Raw genomic sequence first — 15,726 nt, forward strand, 5'->3', positions numbered from 1 at the left:
TTAACACAATATTTCCAAAAACATGAAGTTCATTCTGCAGCCATGAAGTGAAACCATGATTATAGGAGAGGAACCTAAAGTCAAAATAAACCCGAACACGTCATAATCTGAAACATTTAACATGCAGAGTTCAAAAGCTTCCAGGATCATCTCAGACCTGGAGGACGTTTTACATCCCATAATCCACGAATTAAACCCTAAAACATCAATAGTGTGTAAATGTTCTTGTCCTGAGACCAAATCTATAAAAACTAGGAGAAAAGAATGTTTAAAATATTTTAAATCCCAAATAAGTCTGGAGTTCCCCTAAAATGCCATTTTTCTCTTGTCCTCCCCCCTGATGACCAAACTGGATCTCTGATAAAACAGTTAGAATCTCATTTAAATCTACTTTTACTGGTTTTATTTTTTCATTCATGTCTCTGTAATTGTGGGAACATTTTTTAATCAACATAATATTTTAAATAATAATTATTATTCATGGAACGTTTCCCACAACATGTTAGCAGAACCTGGTGATGATGTTTCTGTCGTTTTGTGTCTCGTTTTTATCATTTTGCGTCTCGTTTTTATCATTTTGTGTCTCGTTTTTGTTGTTTTGTGTCTCGTTTTTGTCATTTTGTGTCTCATTTTCATTGTCAGCCTTGATTGAATGTCTCCCTCCAGCTCATATTATCAGGATCAGACTAATTCTTTGGACTGTTTTCCATCAGTCAGTTTGTCCTCTTGGTCAGCAGTAACAGCAGCTAAATATCTAGCTTCTACTGCTGAGAAAAAGATCACATTAGCATGGATTAGAGTAGAGTTAGCAAACAGCACAGAAAACATGGAAGAAGAAGCTGAGCCCATCAATACCTATTATTGATCAATGTGGAGCAGGAAATGGAGAAGAGAAGGTTGATTTTTCTAACACTAAACATCCTCCAGTTCTGGAATGACCCCCCACTGAATGACGACAGAAAACCAAAGGAGCAACACAATGGATGGATGGAGGAAGATGGAGGCTGATTATTCCAGATGGCTGCTGCTGCTTTTTAGGGTGTTAGTGAAGCTTCTTACCTTGCAGCTGAGTTTGCTGTTCTGAGAGCCATGCAAGGAGAAACAATAAGAGACGTCAATAAGCGCCAGAGATACAGAGAGGAAACTGGTTGGAGTGAGACGCTTTGAGGAGGAACAAACACCAAAGTCATGTTCATGCATCAGCAGCAGAGTTTCCTGGTTTCCTACCGATGTATCTGGCTCTCTCCTCCCGCCGCTCCTTGGCCAGTTTCTGTCGTTGTTCTGAGCTCATCGAATCTGTCGAGAAAAGATTCTTGCTTTAATCTTTGAATTCACAGTTTCATTCATAGTGTATCTTGCTGTACAAGGTTGTAAACTCTGCTATTTTAAAACATCTAGTTGCAGAACTTTGAATACGTCTGTGCAGATTGTCAGTGATCCAGGTGAAGGAATTAGTTTGTTTGTTGTTGAACTAGTTGTTATTTATGTTGAAGAAAAAATGACTAAAAATCTCCGGAACAAGTTTGAAAACTACAACTATGACTATCCAAAAATTCAGCAAAAAATTCCCCAAATTTCTGAAAATTTGCAAAACTCCAGAGAATTCCAGTAATTCCTTAAAAGCTTCCCTTAAACGTTTTAGTTTAAAAAAATCCCCCAAATTTGGCAAAATTCTTGTAAATATTTTCAAAAAATGAGTAAAAATCTTCCAAAAAATCCTAAAAATATCTAAAGTGATTCCATATATATCAGTAAAACTTCTAATATTTTCTTTAAGAACATTCAGAAAAAAATCAACCAAAATCCAGCGAAATTCGCTGGATTTTGGTTTCATGTCGTTTGTCTGATTTTTGTCATTTTGTGTCTCATTTTTGTTTTTTTGTCAGATTGTTGTCATTTCTCTCATCTTTTTGTCATACTAGTTTTTACTTTCAGTGCAGCTGTCCTCACAAAGTCCCTCCTACTGTTTCGTGTACTACGTATACTCTTCAGATCAACTTATTTGGTCGTAATATTGCAATTTAAACTTCTTCAGTCGATGTTTGTGGCATGAAATGAGCTCTCAGTGGTTAAAACTTAATTAAATGTTGAAGAAAAAGTGACTAAAAATCTCCAGAACAAGCTTGAAAACTATGACTAACAGAGATAAGCTTCAACTCTGACAGTCCTTGAACTAATCATCATGTGTAATGTGCACCTCCGTTAGGAAAAATGACCAAATTTAAGCTTGAAATCATGATATTTTATCAAACTCACCATATTCTACATGCCTCATTTAAAAAATGTACTAAATTTAAAGCCTTTGCTCAACCATGTCCTGTAAAAACTAAAAATTCTGAGCTCCTCGGTGCAACTCAGAAGCCTTTAGTAACTCATCTGCAGCCAAAGACAGAAGGACATTAAAAATCCAAAATAACTCAAAGTTTGTCCAAAATGACTCAAAGATGATCCATAATTACAGAAAATTAGTCCAGAATGACATAAAATTTGTCCTAAATGACTCAAAAATGATCCCAAATACACAAAAATTAGTCAAAATGATGAGAAAAGATCCAAGTTCACATAAAATTTGTTGAAAATGACAAGAAAATTGTCCAAAACGAGTCAGAATTCACCCAAAATTACTCAAAATGATCCAAATTGATTGAAGATTTGCAGAATGACACTAAATTAGTTCACAGTGCTTTGGATATGATAGAAAATGACAACATTTGTGCAAAATGACTCAAGAATGATCCAAAATTACAGGAAATTTGTTGAAATTGAAATGAAAACTGCCCTAAATTGCTTGAAAATTACCTAATTTCTGAGTCAACGGTTGAATAAAATTATCTAAAAAAAAAATGGTTCAGATCAGAAACCAGATCCAGTGTTCAGACTGAGACACCTGGATGGATGTAAAACTGATCTGGTGTCAGTTTCCATCAGAACTCAGATGTTTCTCCTCCTAAATGTCATGGTTCTATCTGCTGGACTGATGAAGTTCTGAGGCTCAGAAATGATGGAAAAAGTCCATTTACCCTCATGTCGTCCTGCAGGTCAAATCCACCCGTTTTAAAGTTTGAAAATGTGGGGAAAAAAATGTTTTCACTGTGAAACTTCTGACGTCCACATTTTCAGAATTTTTGGGAAATTTTTGAACATTTTTTGGTGGAAAAAAAGAAATGTTAAAAATGTTTCTTAAGAACATTCACATAAAAATCAACCAAAATCCAGCAAATTTCACCGGATTTTGGTTGATTTTTATGTGAATGTTCTTAAAGAAAATATTAGAAGTTTTACTATATTTTTAGGATTTTTTGGAAGATTTTTACTCACTTTTTGAAAATATTTGCAAGAATTTTCTTGCCAAATTTGGGGGATTTTAAAAAAAAAACTTTTAAGGGAAACCTTTAAGGAATTATTGCAAATTTTCAGAAATTTGGGGAATTTTTTTGCTGAATTTTTGAATTATTTCCAGACTAGGAAACAATATTTTTTGGTGCCTGTAAATGACGACAGCAGGAGGGTTAAACAGTGATAAATCTGGATCCACCTCTATGGACTTCAAGGACCTGGAACTGTGGAAATATTCCCAGTATGAAGGTAGAACTCTGATCATTGATAAAGTTACTGGACATGAAGAACCAGATGTTCTGAGGAGGTCAGATGGAGGATTTACTGATTCTTCATGTATTTTTAATGAACTCTATTCATGTTTATTTATTAATTTATCAAGAATAATGAACATAAATAATGATTTTAATTGGTTCTCTGATTCATCTTCAGGGTCAGACCTAAACTGGTCTTTTCCTTCAGTAATGTTCAGCTGAGAATAAGCTGCTGGTGTAAACCAGGACCCCCGAGGTTCTCCTCTTCAGATATGGAATATGGATGCTGCACGGTCTCAGCCAATCACAGAGCAGTCTGCTGCCCCGTCTCCATGGCGACATGAATTTCCTCCCTCCCTCCCTACCTTGCAGAGCTTCTACACGGCCGGATGCAGAGAAATAAATCTCATGTTTCTGCAGCTCCTGGAGCTCCAAGACGTCATGATGCACCTCCTAAACATCTTCCACCTCCTAGACATCCTCCACCTCCTAAACATCTTCCACCTCCTAGACATCCTCCACCTCCTAAACATCTTCCACCTCCTAAACCTCCTCCACCTCCTCCACCTCCTAAACATCTTCCACCTCCTAGACATCCTCCACCTCCTAAACATCTTCCACCTCCTAAACCTCCTCCACCTCCTCCACCTCCTAAACATCTTCCACCTCCTAGACATCCTCCACCTCCTAAACATCTTCCACCTCCTAGACATCCTCCACCTCCTAAACATCTTCCACCTCCTAAACCTCCTCCACCTCCTCCACCTCCTAAACATCTTCCACCTCCTAGACATCCTCCACCTCCTAAACATCTTCCACCTCCTAGACATCCTCCACCTCCTAAACATCTTCCACCTCCTAAACCTCCTCCACCTCCTCCACCTCCTAAACATCTTCCACCTCCTAGACATCCTCCACCTCCTAGACATCCTCCACCTCCTAAACATCCTCCACCTCCTAAACATCTTCCACCTCCTAGACATCCTCCACTTCCTAGACATCCTCCACCTCCTAAACATCCTCCACCTCCTAAACATCTTCCACCTCCTAGACATCCTCCACCTCCTAAACATCTTCCACCTCCTAAACCTCCTCCACCTCCTAAACCTCCTCCACCTCCTAAACATCCTCCACCTCCTAAACATCTTCCACCTCCTAAACCTCCTCCACGTCCTAGACATCCTCCACCTCCTAGACATCCTCCATCTCCATCGGTCCTCCTCCACCTTCTAAACCTCCTAAACCTTCTAAACCTCCATCAGTCCTCCTCCACTTCCTAAACCTCCATCAGTCCTCCATTAGTCCTTCTCCATGTGCTGCTCCTATTTCCTCCTCATCGTTCTGATGTTTCATTGCATTACTATTATCCTGTCAGAGTCTCAGTGGACGTCTTGTCCTACATTACCCATAATGCAACGGGACTGCAGACAGTTAAAGAGCCCCTATGAAGTACATTTACCATTTTATAATTCTGTTCTGGGGACTCCAACAGTTTATTTGAGGCTTTAATGTTCTAAAAACACATTATTATCCTCATATGTAGCTCATAGCTCCTCTTCTGTTTAAATCTGTTTCTTTAAGCCCCGCCTGCTGACAAGCCTTAGTCTGCTCTGATTGGTCAGCTGGGTCGAGGAAAGCAGGGAAATGCTGAATATGTAGAGTATCTCCAAAGTAGAAACACAGTCAAAACAACAGGAGCTCTTATGGTGAATAATGTTGTTTGTTTGACAGCGATATGAAAATGTTGACACGATGACATCAACACGTAACAGAAGAAAATCCTGTACTTCAAATGAAGCATTTCAGGCAGGTAGGGAGCAGAGTTTTGTAAGTTTTCAGACCTTTTAGTTGCACAAAAAGCAGCTAAAACCCACAAAAGTAAAGATAAAAACCAAAAAACATCATCTGGGCTCTTGAGGCCTCCAGACTCAGGTGTGTTGAGCTAGCAGCGGCTAACGTAGCCTGCACCAGACATGCTAACATGCTAACAGACGTCTGGTAATCTCACACCGTCGACTCCCTCTGGAGACACTGAAGGCTTTAAACACTTTTCCTCATGAGTTGAGCAGAACTCCCAGAAGCCCTGCAGACGTCTGATGAAATCACTGGAGTTCCTCTTTGTGTCGCCAACGTGCTCAGATCTGCAGGACAGGAAGTCACGATACCAGCAGAAAACTAACAAGAAAGAATGTTTCAAAGCGGCAGGAAGAACAGAGGAGAGATTCTCCCTTTCTGACTCATTTTAACTCACTCTGGTTCATTTTAAAGTCCTGCAGCTCTGAGGAACCACAACAACATGAAGAAGGAGAGAGAACCCCTGCAGTTCAACCAAAAACTCCATGAATTGTTTTCCTGTTACCGTCGACTGCATCTGAGTCACTCATGGTTTAATATTTGTGAAATGAAACACAGAATTTTTTGTTTTTCACAGAATCAAGTTAAACCAAACGGGGGGTTTTTGGTAAATTTCTAAATGAAACACAAAGATGTGGTTTCAATAAAATGAAATTTTCGACAAATTTTTAACTCATTTTGAACAAATTTTTGTCATTGTGGACTGTTGGTCACAGCTGGGTCAATAAAGGCTTCATGATTAAACCAAGAAACACAGAATTTTCTGTTTTTTATAGAATTGGGTTACAGTGAAGGGGTTATTTATGGTGAATGCTTGAGTGACATGCAGAATAAAGTGACTTTAAAGAAATATCACAACATTAAGCACAGATCTGATTGACTTTCCAGCGACAAAGTTGGATTGTTGGAAAGTTTAAAATCCTTAGTAAAGGCAGAGGACTGTTCCTGCTGTGATACTGGAGTCTTAAAATCATTGACATCATCTGAATTGTGATGATTTATGCTTCAACCACGAACCATAAAGTTTACTGGAAGGAACCTCCACCTCCCTCTGACTTCATCTCTGCTCATATTTCTACTCTTACGTCATAAAAACGCCTCAGAAACGGTAAAAAATGACCACACTGCACATCTGAATGGCGTCTCGGTTACCTTTCTTGGGCTGAGGGCTGCTGCCGGGGGTGGGAGGCTGGACGTCGGTCCTGGAGGAGGCATCTGTCTTGGTGGGCGTCTGGGTTTTAGATTCCGTTTTAGGAGAAAGATCTGAGACGGCAGAATCATCCGGAGTCAGGAGGTCCTTCCCCAAAGACTTCTGAGGGTCCGACTGCAGAGGCAGAGCTGCAGGAAAACAAAGGAAGAAGACTTTAATACCAACATAGCAGAATCAAACACCTGTTTTTAGGCAATAATCTGACATTAATGCTGTGATGTTTCTTTAACATCACTTTATTCTGCATGTGTCACTCAAAAATTCACCAAAAATATGCCTTTTTCTGCAACCAAATTCTGTAAAAAACTAAAAAATCTGGTTTCTTGGTTTGATCATGAAGCCTTTATTGACTCAGCTGCAACCAACAGTCCACAATGATGTTCAATGATGTTCAAATGAAAAAAAAAACTGGCTGCAAGAGTGAACACAACAGTCTTCATGCACTCAAACTGGTCCAAAATGACTTGAAGATTTATCACAATCAATTGAAATTTATGTAAAGTGAGTTTGTAATCGCTCTATAATGACCACAGGTTAGCTCAAATTCAGTTAAATTTTGTCTAAAATTTAAAAAAAGATTGGCTGCATGAGTGAACACAACAGTCTTCATGCACTCAAACTGGTCCAAAATGACTTAATTTGTCCAGAACGACTCAGAACGAGCTGAAAATCTATGAAAATGTGTCCAAAATTACAAAAAAGTGTCTAAAATTAGACAAAATTTTGTCTGCAGTGACTCATAATGTGTCCAAAATGCTCAAAATTTGTCCATGACAAAAATTTTGTTCAAATTCAGTTAAAAATTTGTCTAAAATTTCATTTTACTGAAACCACGTCTATGTATCTTGTTTAGAAATTTATCAAAAATAACCTGTTTGGTTTAACTTGATTCTGTAAAAAACAAAAACATTCTGTGTTTCTTGCTTTAATCATGACGTCTATTATTGACTCAGCTGCGACTAACAGTCATGGGACCAAAATTCAGGAAGTTTTCGACTGAACTGCAGGCAGTGCTTCTACCGATTATAAGGAGTCAAGTATGAAACTAATGAAAAATGTTTAACTTTCAAAAAAATGACCAAAATCACAGCATTTCTCAGAAACTCTAAAAGGTCATTAAACGTTCGTCTTCTGCTGCTTCTTCTTGTCGTCTCACATTTAGTCTCTGAGGTGACACTTCATCTAAAAGCCGTTGTTCTGCTGGAACACCTTCATCAACCCTCCAGCCTCATTAGAGATGATTAACATCTCAGTTTTAAACCCGTTAAAGAGCAGCAGGCGAGACTTTTAACAGCTTTAAAACCAGAAACCAACGGAGATTCCTGCAGCAGAAAATGAAACCAGTGCAGGTTGTTGTGAATCTGTGCTTCTATAAATGAAGAAATGTTTGAATAGTTTCCTCCACGGGGATAATTAACGTTAAACTGTCTTAATTAACCCTCCTGCTGTCCTCATTTACAGGCACCAAAAAATATTGTTTCCCTGTCTGAAAAAATCCAAAAATTCAGCAAAAAAAATCCCCAAATTTCTGAAAATTTTTTATGCAGTTTTCTCCATCAAAAAATGCTAAAAAATTTCCAAAAAATGTTGAAAATGTGGACATGAGAAGTTTCACTGTGAATTAATTTTTTCTCCACATTTTCAAACTTTAAAACGGGTCAATTTGACCTGCAGGGCGACACAAGGGTTAAATAAACCCACAGAGACGCTTTAAATCCCGCATGAAAACATGTTTTACTGCAGAAACAGGTTTGATCTCATTTTTATTGTTGTTTTTATCGCTTCTGTTTTCTTTTATTATCTTTCTCTCTTTCTTATTTTCTCTGCTTTAGTGAAAAACAAATGAGTTTTTAACATCCCAGCTGGTTCTAAAGAACCTGACTTGTTTGAAAAGTTTGAAGATTTCAGAGAAACCGACGAGCGTTTTACTGGTTTGAGTCCTGAAACTTTGATCATTTTCATCTTTTCTGTGTTTGTGTCTCTATAAATAGTAGGAAATGTAAACGTAGAGTCTGCTCAGTGCTTCATCTCCATGTAGTTCAGTTCAGAAACGTTGAAATCAATGCAGTCAAAGCTGGATTAGTCTGACTTCTAGATGCTCGTGTGTCTCAGATCTTAACTTCTGAAGCTCTGGGGAATTTTGGGGGATTTCCACCTAAAAAAACACCTGTCAAGAAGAGAAACACATCCAGGAGCTGAACGGATGAAAAAACTCCAATGCAGGAATACAATAAAAACAAAAACCCACAAACAGTGGAAGCAGAAAAAACAAAGGAAGGATCTAAACCAGGTCAAATGTCTACTTTCTGTTGTTTTGTTCCTCATTTTTGTCATTTTTTTGTCTCCTTTGGCTCATTTTGTTGTCATGTTGTGTGCCATTTTTCAAATATTTTGTTGTATTTTTGTTGTTTTTGGTCTTTTTTGTCTGACTTTTGTCTCATGTTTTTGTCGTTTCGTGTTTCCTTTTTGTCTCGCTTGTGGTTTTTGGCTTATTTCTGTCGTTTTGTGTTTTGCTTTATTCCATGTTTTTTGCCTCTTTTTTATTGATTGTCCATTTTATCGTCGCTTTGTAACTTGTCTCTTTTTTGTTTTGTTTCGTGTCATATTGTGTTTTTTTTTCATCTCAATTTGTAATTTTTTATCTAGTTTTTGTCTTTTTGTTGTATTTTTTGTTTTGTCTCGTGTTGTGTGTCTCATTTTTGTAATATTATGTCGTGTGTTTTGTTGTTTTTTGTCTTTTTTTGTCTTCTTTTGTGGTTGTGATCCTCCAGTAAATCCTCTCTGGTTCAGTTCCAAGTGACTAAATGTTGTGTTCCTTTGTAGACACTCTGTGATCTGGAAGTTGTAATGTGGAAATGATAAACTGAGCTGTGTTTATTTCTAGGCTATTCTGCTGTGGTTTTACTGGTTTTACTGGTCCGGTCTACTGGAGATCAGACTGGACTGGATGTGGAACCTGGACTAGGATCAGTTGGACTCTCCTGCTTTACAGTGAATAAACAGACGGATACAGAAGCTCATTTCTCTTCAGTATCCAGACTTCTGCATGATGTAGTTCAGCAGACAAAGACTTTATAAATAGGATGTCCAATGTAAAAAGTTCCAGGATTCCAACCACAACATACTTTTCCACAATCCTGCACAGTTTCAACAAGTTTCAACAAGTCGGAGCCTCAGAGACCAGATGACAGCAGATTGAACTCAACAGACGGACTGACTTCAGGCTCAAACACCTGAGGAAGTTTGTCCTGAATGGACGTAAAACGGCACCAAAATGAACAAAGAGGAGCTGAATGGATCAGAGAATTATTAAATACAATAATTCTCAGTTCAAAACAAGACCTAAGAAGCAGGTTTGCAGTAATAAAAGTGAGATTTTACCTCAAGATAAGCAGGAAAGGAGTAATGATAAAATGAGAATAAAGGCTCCTCAGGTCAAACTTTCCACTCTTCTGTTTGTGTTTGGTTCGTTTTTGCTGCATTTCTGACTTTTAGTTTCATCTTTAGCTGTGGAACAAACACAAATCTGTGTTTCTGATTTATCTCCGGTGTCATGTGACCTGAACGCAGCACAAAGCCGTCACTGAAACAGATTCAGTTTCTATCTCAGTGGGTTAAAATCCCTGAAAGGCAGCTTTGATTCTCTGATCCAACAGATCCACGAGTTCCACCGACAACGTCATCGACCCTGAGAGCACAAAACTGGACCTGAAACCGTAAAAACCCTGAAAATCTACATTTCAAACTAAAACCTACAGAAGTTTCCACCATGTTTAGTCAGAAAATGAGCTGGAATCAACATGAGCAGCGTTTTTCTCACAGCTGTCACTAGTGCTGGGCGATATGGAAAAAATCATATATCACGATATGGATTATTTTATATCACGATAACTATATATATGACGATATACCACAATAAAGTATGTTTTCAGTTGTTCTCTGAAAAGTTTGACAAAAATTTCATTGCTTACTTTTCTCCATGAAACTTCAACCTGTTGCTAGGGCTGGACCCGAATATCCGAATATTCGATCCCCATGGTGGTATGCGGATATTAATTTTGAGATCGGAATATCCGCCCCCTCCTACCTCCACCCCCACCCCCCCCCGGGGACGTTAAGGAGGGGACCGAATGTTCGTCATTAATAGGGACCGAACATCCGGAGCCCAGAAACTGCTATTCGAGCCAGCTCTACCTGTTGCGCGTCCATCGTTCAGCACTCATGAGTTAAGTAACGTAAAGCATGTCGCAAACCCGCGTGAGAATCAAAGAACGTAAAGCAGCGTCATGTCGTAAAAGCCACAAGACGGAGTTTCTTTGCGAAAAATCTTTTTTATTCTTCTTTATTTCCACTTATATAAACTTAGAGTATGCATAGTGACAAGAAAACACTAATACAATCGTCGCAGGCTATTTAATGATATATTTGCTGTAATAGTTGATAAAATTAGGGTAGAAACGAAAGAAACGATAGAAGAGAAATGGAACGATAGACACTTTTCTATCGTTCTCACGATATGTATCGTCATATCGCCCAGCACTAGCTGTCACTAATGAATGCAGATATTTGACCATAAATTATTTATTTAAACAGCTTTTATACGTTTCTGTTTTCTGCTCTGCCTGCAGTTCAGCTGAAAAATCTCTGAATTTTAGTGACGTGAGCGCTGGTCGGAGCTGAGTCGCTCATATCTTCACGGCTGAACCGAGGAGCTCAGAATTTTTAGTTTTTTACAGAATTTGATTAGAATAATTGGTTTATTTTTGTCTGATTTTCAAATGAGATTTGGTGAAGTAAGTCATTGCTGAAGAGCTGAAGTAAAGTCTTTTTGTTTTTACAATTTTTGGACGATAATTTGGTGAAAACAGGCAATTTTATTTAAGTTTTTACCTTTTGAACTCCAAAACTCACCGGCAGGTTTGTTAATTCTAAAAAAATCCAAAGTTGAAGCATTTATCAGAGTCAGAAAGTGTAAAAACAGAAAGAATATTTAGATTTCCAACTTTCTGACAGTCTTTGAACTACTCATCGTCGTTCCACCGAAAAAATAAACCAAATGCATGTTTAAAATTATGATTAAAGATCACGATTTAAGCTTAGATTTGGTTTATTTTCCTGAGAAAATCTCCAACTGTGGGAAGGTTTAAAATCCTGATAACAAAATAAAGAACTATTGTCTCTGTAGTTTAAAGTCTTAAAATGTTTCAGGCTGTTTGAACTGGAACGTTTTGTGTGTTTAAAATGCTTTTACACATTTTTAAACTCATTTTTTGAACAATTTATTGTCATTTCACAGATTTTTCCTCTTTTTGTTGTTGTTGTTGAACTATAGATTGAAAAATCTCAAGAAAAAAATCTGAATTAATTTACCTGGAAAAATGAAAAAAAGCTGGAAATAAAATCCACATAAAAATCTGTATTTTTGGAAATGCTAATTTGTTCTGGTATAACATTTGATCTTAAATATAGTTTTTCATTGTATTTAAATCTGGATTTCACACATATTTTCTGTGATTTAAAAGTTAAAAATCACTGTTTTAACTGTTATTTTACAGATTTTATGATAACTAGTAAAACCTCAGAAATAAAATATTAAATATAAAAAAGCATCAGCATTTTTAGAAATATTAATTTGTTCTTGTGCAATATTTGAATATAAAAATATTTTTATTGTATTTACATCAGAATTTCACAGATATTTAATGTTATCTAAAATAAAAAATATTAAAAATTGATTAATTTAATTTTTTTTAAAAGCATCAGTATTTTTGTAAATATTATTCTTGTGTAATATTTGACCATAAAAATATACATTATTTTACTGCGTTTAAATCAGAATGTCAAAGATATTTGTTGTTATTTAAAATATTAAAAATTATTTGGATTAAAAATTGATTAATTAAAAATAATATTTAAAAGGCATCAGTATTTTTAGAAATATTAATTTGTTCTTGTGCAACATTTGAATGTAAAAATACATATTTTTTACTGTATTTAAATCAGAATTTCAGATATTTAATGTTATCTAAAAGAAAAAATATGAATATTAAAAACAGATTTTTTAAAAAAGCATCAGTGTTTTTGGAAATATTATTTTTTCTTGTAAATATACATTTTTTATTGTATGCAAATCAGAATTTCACAGATATATTGCTGTTATTTAAAATTATGTATATTGAAAATGTATTAATTAAAAATAAAATTTTAAAAGTATCAGTATTTTAAAAAATATTAATTTGCTCTTGTGTAATAGTTGACCACAACATTGCAGCAGTAAAGTGTTGGATTTTAAAAGACAGTTTTAGTTTGTAGAAGACATAAAGGACTGGAGATAAATAAACTAATAAATGCTGCAGATGGATAATAACGAGGCTCAGACCCGACCAAACGCTCACAGAAGCTCCCGGATCACAGATGAACTGATCTCCGGCTGAAAACTGGAATAATGACATGCTAAAACCGGCGGCGTGTCGGACGAGAGAGAAGATGAAGAATCATGTTGAGATGGAACCTGATGCTGAAGAAAGGATTTTCAAAAAGAGGATTTCAGATTCCAGCTCCTCCTCACAGATTACTGCTGCCTTTCTGGGATTTAATGAGCCTTTTATGGCTGGAAAAGACTCAGAGAGGCAGAAAAAAACACAGAAATCAGAGAATTTAACATGTCTGGTGGAGAAAAGCTTCAATAGAGCTCAGATCAGGAACAAAAAGAGGATAAAAAAATCACTAATAAACAGCTGAATAGAAGTTCACTGAAATAAACAGAAGTTCATTGAAATAAATAGAAGTTCACTGAAATAAACAGAAGTTCATTGAAATAAATAGAAGTTCACTGAAATAAATAGAAGTTCATTGAAATAAATAGAAGTTCACTGAAATAAATAGAAGTTCACTGAAATAAATAGAAGTTCACTGAAATAAACAGAAGTTCACTGAAACAAATAGAAGTTCACTGAAATAAATAGAAGTTCATTGAAATAAATATAAGTTCACTGAAATAAATAGAAGTTCACTGAAACAAATAGAAGTTCATTGAAATAAATAGAAGTTCACTGAAATAAATAGAAGTTCACTGAAATAAATATAAGTTCATTGAAATAAATAGAAGTTCATTGAAATAAACAGAAGTTCACTGAAATAAATAGAAGTTCACTGAAACAAATAGAAGTTCACTGAAATAAATAGAAGTTCACTGAAATAAATATAAGTTCATTGAAATAAATAGAAGTTCACTGAAATAAATAGAAGTTCACTGAAATAAATATAAGTTCATTGAAATAAATATAAGTTCATTGAAATAAATAGAAGTTCATTGAAATAAATATAAGTTCATTGAAATAAATAGAAGTTCACTGAAATAAACAGAAGTTCACTGAAACAAATAGAAGTTCACTGAAATAAACAGAAGTTCACTGAAATAAATAGAAGTTCACTGAAATAAATATAAGTTCATTGAAATAAATATAAGTTCACTGAAATAAATAGAAGTTCACTGAAACAAATAGAAGTTCATTGAAATAAATAGAAGTTCACTGAAATAAATAGAAGTTCACTGAAATAAATAGAAGTTCACTGAAATAAATAGAAGTTCACTGAAATAAACAGAAGTTCACTGAAATAAACAGAAGTTCACTGAAAATCCATCGGCGAGGTTTAAAGGAGTCTTATTTTGAAAAATCACAAAAATTGCATTATTTATTCAAGCAAAAAAACGTTAAAAGCAGGAAAAATCCTCTGATATTCAGCTTTCCAACAACACCAGAACTAATCATGAGTGACTTTCGGTTTTGTCGTGAAAATTTATTAAATCTAAGCTTAAAATCATGACCTTACCTCAAAATCACTTCATTCTACGTGTCTGAATTTAAAAATTTGCCAAAAATAAATCCTTTGCTCAAAACAGATTCCGTAAAAAATGAAAAACACTCGACCGTGAAGCCATTATTGACTCAACCAACAGTTACATGGCAAAAATTCTGTAATGTTATTTAGTGAACTGCAGGCAGTGTTTGTACAAAGCAGACAGAATGGAAATGAAAACATTCACAGTATGTAGAGCCAAAATGATTTCTCTGGTATTGCTAACACTGGTGGACACCTGGAAAAATGCCGTTGATTCCAGGATTTTCATGTTTCCATTTTTTATGTCTTCTGTCTGACAGAAAACGTCTCTGATTCTGGTTCCGTAGACATTTTATTACAGTGAAGAAAGAATAAATGAGACAACAACAAAGAAAGGTCCACAGACTGACAGCAGCTCCAGAAGCACATGTTGGTCTGGATCTAACACAGAAACACAGATTCCTGGAGCCTCCTCGGGTTTCTGTCACTCCGTTATAAATAGAAGAACCACGCTGAGAATGTCGGCCTTAAAAGGTTTGCGGTTCTGTCGAGGCGTTTCAGGACGCTGCAGCCCTCACAAAGTTTGTTTATGAGAAAAATTTAAAAATCTGAACTGCTTTAACCATAAGAGAATAAACCTGTAAAAAAAAAAACTAGAGCTGAAAACCAAATGATGCTCGGAGAACAATGTGTAATTCTAAAGCACTACATTACCCAGAATCCCTGTTTCTAAGCCTCCTGAACAGCTGTGTGGAGAAGGACTGACTGAAAACACTGAATATGGTGGGGAAAAGCTGCTAAAAATGAATAAAATGCATTCAGAAACGTGCATTTTTGCACATTTTAATGTTTATTTTACAGCAGATTTTTTATTCTAATTTGGTACCGAGGTCAGAGAGGATTTCTGTTTTATCTTAAATCTTAAAATTACTGTTAAAAGCTGTTTAAAAAACAGAAAAATATGTTAAAAAAACTGTGAAAACCATGACGATATCTGTAAAATGATGACATGTTTAGCTGATTTAAATGCAGCAAAATGCACTGAAAAGAAGGAATAACTGTAAAAATGCATGTTTTTATGTGGATATTATTAATTTTAATTAATATTTCCTGGGATTTTCTGAGGCATGATTTAATAAAGCAATTATCGGTAAAATAATAGTATTTTTTGTTGATTTAAAAAACGGATTAGATGTAATTTAATTTTAACACAGCATGAGACTCTGCTTC

General features: G+C 35.8%; 1 protein-coding gene across 6 annotated transcripts in view; it reads right to left on the bottom strand.

The window, feature by feature from the left end:
* Window positions 1–15,726, bottom strand: part of map7d1b (MAP7 domain containing 1b) — a 72,898-nt gene that overhangs the window by 37,892 nt on the left and 19,280 nt on the right. For 4 of the 6 annotated variants that reach the window (XM_023264059.3, XM_023264057.3, XM_023264055.3 and 1 more), the window contains exons 2-4: window positions 6,597–6,782; window positions 1,228–1,296; window positions 1,060–1,080 (exon numbers count right to left, since the gene is read on the bottom strand). In XM_023264059.3, the coding sequence (XP_023119827.2) occupies window positions 1,060–1,080; window positions 1,228–1,296; window positions 6,597–6,782 (276 nt within the window). The remainder of the gene's footprint in view (window positions 1–1,059; window positions 1,081–1,227; window positions 1,297–6,596; window positions 6,783–15,726) is intronic. The other 2 variants (XM_023264058.3, XM_023264054.3) reach the window with 1 other exon arrangement.

This window comes from Amphiprion ocellaris, chromosome 15 (genome assembly GCF_022539595.1).
Source record: "Amphiprion ocellaris isolate individual 3 ecotype Okinawa chromosome 15, ASM2253959v1, whole genome shotgun sequence".
In the NCBI taxonomy this organism is placed as follows: domain Eukaryota; kingdom Metazoa; phylum Chordata; class Actinopteri; family Pomacentridae; genus Amphiprion; species Amphiprion ocellaris.